Source organism: Callorhinus ursinus, unplaced genomic scaffold (assembly GCF_003265705.2).
Source record: "Callorhinus ursinus isolate GAN/ISIS: 27379988/994484 unplaced genomic scaffold, GSC_fseal_2.0 scaffold88, whole genome shotgun sequence".
In the NCBI taxonomy this organism is placed as follows: domain Eukaryota; kingdom Metazoa; phylum Chordata; class Mammalia; order Carnivora; family Otariidae; genus Callorhinus; species Callorhinus ursinus.
Window position 1 is genome coordinate 83,669 of NW_027397150.1, and position 7,784 is coordinate 91,452.

At 52.6% G+C, this 7,784-nt stretch overlaps 1 protein-coding gene across 1 annotated transcript in view; it reads right to left on the reverse strand.

Annotated features, from left to right (window-relative positions):
- Nucleotides 1–7,487, reverse strand: part of FCRL4 (Fc receptor like 4) — a 29,488-nt gene extending 22,001 nt beyond the window's left edge. The window contains exons 1-6 of the mRNA XM_025860607.2: nucleotides 7,292–7,487; nucleotides 6,813–7,194; nucleotides 5,002–5,022; nucleotides 2,043–2,297; nucleotides 723–980; nucleotides 139–423 (exon numbers count right to left, since the gene is read on the reverse strand). Of these exons, the coding sequence (XP_025716392.1) occupies nucleotides 139–423; nucleotides 723–980; nucleotides 2,043–2,297; nucleotides 5,002–5,022; nucleotides 6,813–6,843 (850 nt within the window). The 5' untranslated portion in view covers nucleotides 6,844–7,194; nucleotides 7,292–7,487. The remainder of the gene's footprint in view (nucleotides 1–138; nucleotides 424–722; nucleotides 981–2,042; nucleotides 2,298–5,001; nucleotides 5,023–6,812; nucleotides 7,195–7,291) is intronic.
- Between the last annotated feature and the right edge of the window lie 297 nt (nucleotides 7,488–7,784).

Here is a 7,784-nt window from a genome sequence, read left to right on the forward strand (position 1 = left end):
TGACTTCTCAGTGCCAGCCTGCATCCATCAGGATGACTAAATCCATCAGTGCTGGGCAGTCTGTCCCTGCACAGGCCACGGGGAGTTGTCGGGGAGGGTGCCACAGCCCCAGCTCTCCAGCGGCTCTCTGACACTCACCCTGCACACGGACCTGCATCGGGAGGCTGTGTTTGCGGATGCTGGGGACCCCAGCTGCAGCTGCACACCAATACGACCCCGAGTCCTCTCTCCAGATGGCTGTGATCTGGAGTTCCGGGGACCTGCTCCAGTTGGATAGCAAGACCCTGTGGTCCCTGAAGAAGATGAAGGACAGCAGAGCATCCGACCGCTCGAGGGGCAGCCGTGTCTGACAGCTCAGGTTTACAGAGCCGCCCTCTGTAGGCTGGGGGGGTGTGACTTCCAGCTTTGGACGTGGAAATAGTTCTGGAGAGAAGAGGTAAACCGAGTTCTCAGAATGCGGTACTTAGAGCCCCGGGATGGGCAGGCTTGGCTTCTTGGTCCCAGGGAACTTCAGACAGACACACAGCAAGACAGAGACTCATCGACCCCACAATCCCATCGTCCTGCCCCAGCTCCCAGTACAATGACCCCGCTCACTGTGTTTGCTGGAGGACCTACGCCTCTCATTATCCAGAGTTGGGGCATCAACGTATGGATCCCCCATCACACCCAGCTCCCCACCCTGACATTACTCAGCAATCTATATGAAATGAAGAGCTTACCTTGAATTTTAATAATTCTCTTATTTGACCTATAGGTGTAATGATTTCTCTCCAGAAATCCAATGCATTGGTAATAGCCACTGTTGTTCAAACTGGCTTGTGGTATCAGAAGATCCTGGCCTTTATCAGAGGTAGAGATAACTTTCCCATTCCAGGTGTATTTCACAGCGCCCAGTTTCTCTCTCCCCTTCGCCTGGCATCTCAGAACGAGCGTGTCACCTTCAAACATGGAGTGTGGAGCCTGAAGGATGAGCCATTCTGGAAAACACACAGAGACGAGAGCCTGTCACTCAGGGACACCCCTTTCCTCCGTGCAGCTTGGCTCACGAGGCTCGACTGGTTCTCTTTTCTCTTCCACAGGATTTAGGTTCCTGCCCCAGGCTCACTCATTTCCTTCCAAATCCTCATGACCTGTTTTGTACATAAGTCCCAAACACACCAACCCTGTTTCACACTCACGGACAGATTCCTAGTATGAGGATTCTAACGTGGGGACGGAGAGCCGAGTGGGAGGTGAGCGACGCTCAGACATTGTTGAACACGGTTAAAAATCGCCACCAGCCTGCTCCCCGGGTCCCAGAGCCAGAGTCACCGTGGAGGCAACAGACTAAAAAGTGTCACTGTGTGCTGGGGTTCGTTCTGCAGCAGGCTTGTGGTCAGACACAGACCCAGGGGTGAGGGATGGGGAATGGGTCCCATGCGGACATGCTCCTGCTCTTCAGATCCTCGTGAGAGGTCAGTTCTCTCCCCTCTGTCTAAGGCGACTGAGGGATGGCCTCTCCCCCAGCGCAGGGCTGTGCAGTGGTCCAAATCATTCTCTGCAAAGCAGGCAAATCGTGACAGGAAGAGTGGTGCCCCCGCGATGGGAAAGCAGGAGTAGAGAAGGGACAGGTGTCAGGACAGGTGGGGACACAGGCCTGGGGCGGAGACTCCCCTCCTCCAAACTCTTGTTGGAGGCCACTTTTTGCACCTGCTCGGTGCTCAGTGCATTCTTGTCTGTGTCATTTCTCCTGCGGGTGGCGGCTGTGCATGCCCGGAGGGCCGGGGCTAAGGTGGCTTCTGTTTTGAACCCCCTAAAATGAACTCCTTCCTCCACTGTGTAAATGCGTAGGGAGGTCTACTGATTACCGTTAGATGGTGAAACTCTAATGTCAAGAGTACTGTGAAAAACACCGGTAGACACGAGGAGCACTAAGGACATGAGGCTGGAGGAGGTCGGGGGTTAGAGTAGCAGGAAGGAGCCTGGGTCTTGCCAGATCCTGGGGACTAGGTGCACCGGAGCCACTTCTAACGTTTGCACTAACTCACCCTCTTGCTCACCTGAAGAAAAGATCAAGCTCACACCGTCACTTAGGAGCGAGCCCTGGGTCTGGCACTTGTACCTTCCAGAGACACGGGCCTCGAGGGTGTTTCCTGGGGTCTCATGTAGCATTTCTGTCCCGAGGTACCACCGGTACCATTTTATGTTCTCTGCTGCGTGGACGCGAGGTGCATCGCAAGTCAGAGTCACTGCCTCTCCTTTGAAGAAGGTGGTCCATGGAGGATGGAGGGAAATCACGGATTTGGGTGTAGGTGCTGAGGAAGGAAGAGACAAGAGTCTGTGATGGAGACCCCTGTGGTCCGCAGCTCAATCTTCTGTGTGGGACAGAGCCGAGGACCTGGAACCCCCCCGGGAGGACTGTGGGTTCTCCAGCTGTGTCCGCCTTTCCTGGGAGTGTAGTGGCCACTCGGCGGTCTGTAGGAGCAGGCTGGCCTTGAGGGGAGAACCCCAGCAGGCCCCAGGCACTGTGGGAGGGCAGAGACTCGGGCTGGCCCTCAGGGAAGTCCCTCGGGACGCCCTCCTGCCCGCCCGTGCTTGGGGTCACCGAAGGCATCCAGAACACACCACCGTGGCCTAAAAAGTATCTTGAGCTGACAGTATTCCAGAATCGGTTTCATATTTTATTCTGAACACCCATACCTGCCTAACAGCAGAGCCTCGCCAAAGAATACTGTTATAAACCGCCTCCCTAGGAGCTGCCACGAAGCCCTGACCCTGATCACCAGGGACTCAACAGATACTGTCACAAACTTCAGCTGCCATCTCTCTGTTCTCCACAGGGCTGGCTTGTCTTTCCTGAACGTCGTTTGCTTTTCCGTAGGTGTCCTCCTCCCAGCCCTTTCCCTGCTCAGACGGTGTCCCAGCCCCAAGTCCTGTCTCCCTGGCTCGCAGTTTCTGCACGCCCCTCTGAAAAGGGAATACACATCTTTCCCCTGCTCACCTATCTTTTGTCTGTCTAACTGGCCGGCCCCAGTGATAAACTTAAGAGGAAAGAGACGTTGTTCTTCCCTGAGATGTTACTCCCTATTGGAAACACGCTCTCGCACACCTTCCCCTGTCTTGCTGCTGTCCAGCCCGCTGGAAGATCCGTGGGCTGATGGGCTGACCGCACGCGTGCGGCTGCACCAGGGAACGGGATTGGAAGGTGCCCTCTCGGATTCTGGCGGAGAGGCAGGAATTCAGGATGCTGGGAATAGTTAGTGGCCACAGGATGGAGTTCTGGGTGAGGGGTTGTCAGGGGAACAGAGCCAGGCGGGGGCTGGAGGTGGGGGTGCTGTGGGAGGTTTCACCCCTGCAGTAAGGGAGCAAAGCAAGGTCAAGGTTGGGGCGGGCTGGGGGGGGCTCTCTTACAGTTTTAGGTGCCTCCCTCCTCCCTCAGCTTCCCGCCCTGAGCCATCAGGACGCCTGAAGTTGTGACAGCTACCACATTTAAAAAATCAATATTCGATTCAATTTGTTCTGCAAATTGCCTGTGGTAATCTAAATTCTGTGAAGCAGAAAATAAGCCAGATTATTTCCATTTGCATTATTTTTATTTTTCAAAACTAAAAATCTCAATTATGGGGGTATGTAATTTACCATAAAATTTTAAGTGGAATCCCTTGAGGTGTGTTTTTTCTTTAGTACCTTGACACTCAGATTAGGGGGACTATCTACTTTTAAGGACCTACAAATGGTTGCTTTTCTAAAGCTTGAGACTTGAAGTATTCTTACCTTTGTCTGCAAGGATGCCCAAATAGATCTTTTAGTTACACCCAAATGTAAAGGAGATATACCCTCCCTGTTTGGGGGCAGAGATCATAGAGTAACCTGAACGCTTGTTTTAGATGAAGCAGCTCAATATTCTGTTTGGTAATGCAAACGTTCATGTGTCTCTGCAGACTTTTTCTTTCTCTCTTTAGAGGATCGCATAGAATGTCCCGTGTTTCCAGTGAGTCGTGTTTCTCCAGGAGAGAATAGAAATCCCCACTGTGTGTTCCTGGGAAGCCTCTGGGGTGGGAAGCGGGGACTGGGCAGCAGGTCTCGTGCCCCAAGGAGGGGAAGCTCCGGCTTGGGGGGGGGTGCAGCCAGATTCCTCACCGGTCCCGTACCCGCCCCCGCCGTGTGCTGCAAGAAGACACATCTTGTCAGGGCCTCGTGAGGCTGGGACTGAGTCAGTGAGCTCTAGCTTAACCACGTCTAGCAGCTGATCTAAGACACTTTCTGTATTTTATTTCTCCATCCCGGAGTGTTTAACAAAGTCCTGTCAAGTTACAGTCTCTTCCCAGTTGGGCAGCGATTTGTGGACGATGGTCTGTGTCCACAGCACCGAGCAGAAGGACTGCGGAGCCAGGAGCCGCAGGGAGAAGGTGCACACCAGCTGGCTGGGGCTGGATGACAGCGAGCAGCCCCCAGGATGAACCTGGTGCTCTTGAAGGGATTTTCAGGGGTTACTACAACACCTGGAGACGGCTCCCCCAGAAAGGGGGCCTTCTTGCTGACCAGAGGATGGGTGCTCAGAGGCATCGTGATCTGAGCTATTCACAGCATGCTGGCGTTTGGGGTGCAGTGGTTGCAAGTGGTTGTGGCTGTGCTGGGTTGGGCCAGGGAGGGTGGAGAAGCAGAGCTGTTTGCACCCTGGGCCGCCCCCCAACCCCACTGGGGTCTCAGCCTCTTCCTAGTGTCCTTCCAGGGGCTGTGCACTCTGTCAGGTTAGCCAGCACCCCACACACCCCTCCTTGACCTCCATGTCCTGTGTCCCAGGCCCCCTAGGCTCACCCGACACAATGGTGGGTTTGGCCCAAAAGTGTGACTCCCAGCTCCTAGGGTCGGGGTCGTAGGATGGGGTGACGCTGCCCTGCCTGGAGTCCTCAGGACAAGGCGGCGGGTACCACACCCCTCTTACCAGCATTCCGTGCAGAGATGGTCACTAGAATATCTAGAAACATAAAAGAAAAAAGGAAAAGGGGACCTACTTACCGAGCTGTCCACCAACTGTGGCTGCAAGAGAGGTGAGGGCCAAGGTCAGCAAGAGGCATGGAGCCGAGCCCTCCCACCCAGAGAGCCCGCTGCCCGCCCCAGCCCATCCGAGGGCGGGAGAGGAGCGCCCAGCTCCACCACCCGGAGAAGCCAGGGCCACGGAGGCCTGAAGCTGAGCCGTGCGGTGCTGGGCGAGCTACGGCAAGCTCCCAAGCCTCCCTCTCCTCATCGGTCACATGGGGACCATAAAAGTGGGCTCGTAATCTTATTTCAGTGAGTTGAATTAGTAAGTCTTCCATGAATGGCCACTGTCACTCTTCGTCAGACACGACTGTGCTGCGGCTGCCAATCCTACCGGGCTTCACCGTCTCCTTGCCCGGATCGTTAGTCTCCTTCAGCACCAAGGAAAGTCAAGTCACACCCAAGCCCGGACACCCTGAGCAAAGCCACCTCCTCCATGAAGCCTTCTTGGATGCCTCTGGGCTGCAGTGCCCTCACGCTGCTCTAGGCTCAGAACACTGCAGTCACAGCTCCCTGGGGCTGGAAATCGGACACGCAGCGCGGGAGGGTGGCTAACAGCGTGGTTCCGATGCCATGGGTGGGTTTCCCTCCCGACTCTGCCACTGCACGGAGCTTAAGGCAGGAGACTGTCTCTGTGCCTTGGCTCCCTTATCTGTAAAATGGGATTTATAGCAGTTCCAGCTCATTGATTGTTAGAAGACTGGATAGATCAATACATGGGATACTCCTTGAAGAGCGTCTGGCATAGTCAGGGCTCAGCAATTAATTATTAATTACTATCAGCAAGAGTGAATAATTATCACACATTATCTCATAACCCACTGTGTAATATTTTTGTCTATATTTTCAAGTCAAATGCTCTTGCATTTGTACCTTGATTTCCTCATTAGAGGGTCAGCTCTTGGGGGCAGGGACTGTCCCCCACATCCCTGTGTCTTCCCGCTGCCTAGCACTGCGCTGTGCCCAGTGCCCTCCTTCATTCACTTCTTACCGAGTTCCCATGATGTGCCAGCCACACTAATAACTGTCCCTTTAGTTAGGGTCTGGACATGCAGCTGGGAATAAGGCAAACACGCTTCATAAATATTTACTGTATGACTGCCTGGTCTTTGTTTCCCTAGTTTGAGCTACTAGGAAATCAGTGCCTCGCTTGGACAAATATTGAAAATAGTACAGAAGCAGGGGGAAATAATCGAAGGGAAACCATCTTATTTCTGCTCCTTTCCTGCTTTTTGCAATTATCAGAGCAGGCATGATCGTAGGATGCCAAGAAGGAAATAACTATTCCCAGCAGAAGCTCTTTCTACATCAGCTCGCAATCAGGACATTCACACAGACTCAGTTCATCTTTCAGCCTGGGTCTTCACGATCTGTGACTGGGGGGGTAACTGAATCTAACTGTAGATTTTTTTTAAGTTTTTTTTTTTTTTAAAGTAATCTCTACACCCAACGTGGGGCTCACACTCACAACCCTGAGATCAAGAGTCAAGCGCTCTACCGACTGAGCCAGCCGGGCAGCCCCTAACTGTAGATTTTTTTAATATGGAAAAATTAGCCCACTTCTCGAATAGGAGGAATTTTTTGTAGGCAATTAAACGCAAGTGACGGACGCACTTTTGGAAATCAATCCCCCCTAATCCCCTCAGTATCTTCCCCTTTGTTCATTCTCTGTGGCTCTGAAATAGGAGCATAAATAATCCACTTGTCCCAAAGCCCACAGAGGAAGCCTTTTGCTCGTGGAGAGGCCCTGGCTCCTCCTCGAGCGGAGGCTTTTCCCCACCAGCACTTACCAAGGAACAGCAGAGACGCCCACGGGAGCATGGGAGCATATGCCCTGGGATCCCGAGCAACAGCTCAAACAAGGGGCAGGCCCAGCGCCCGGCAGCGAGGCAGCAAGGTGCTTCTGAGAACAGCTCGTGCAGTCATAAAGTGAAAAGGGGAAGTAGAGGAATCTTTCTTAAAATACCAGCAGCATGTTACCTGGTGTCAGAGACTCCTGAGGATGAAAGTCACTATTTAACAGAATGCCTGACGTAGTACTCTGACTTCTTGGTGTGAAAAGCTCCTCAAAGCTTTAGTTACCATATTTTCAGAAACTTCCAGCCACTGTCTTCCAAGGACAAGGCAACACATTCTCTCTGCTACCAGATACCAGACAAGACTGCAATCCTGCTGAGATTCACATAATCCAAGGATGTACCTGAATCACTCCAGAGCTGGAGAAGTTCTCTTTCTTTTTCTTTTTTTAAAAAAGATTTTATTTACTTACTTGAGAGGGCGTGTACAAGCAGCGGGGGGAGGGGCAAAGAGGAGGGAGAAGTGCACTCCCCGCTGAGCAGGGAGCCCGATGCAGGGACTTGATCTCAGGACCTTGAGACTGTGATCTGAGCTGAAGGCAGACGCCCAACTGACTGAGCCACCCAGGCGCCCCAAGAGGTCCTCTTTCAATGCAGAAAGACACTCCTCTGAACCCCGAGGCCTCTGCTGGACCACTTCCAACTGACCATTCATATATGGTGAAGCATCTGAATCATAAGACAACTCATACCCTGTCTGACACATATGAAAATATCTTGAGTCATTTGTCTCAGAGGAAGTGACACACTTTGATCTGAGTAGGACAGAGACTGCAGAATAAATGATAGCCTCATCTCGCTCTTCCTGGAGAATGGACTGTAACATTTTTAACTTAGTGTTCTAGAATCGAAAATCTGTTACAGGAACGTCTTGACAAATCCATCAGGATTCTGTAACGGTATGTT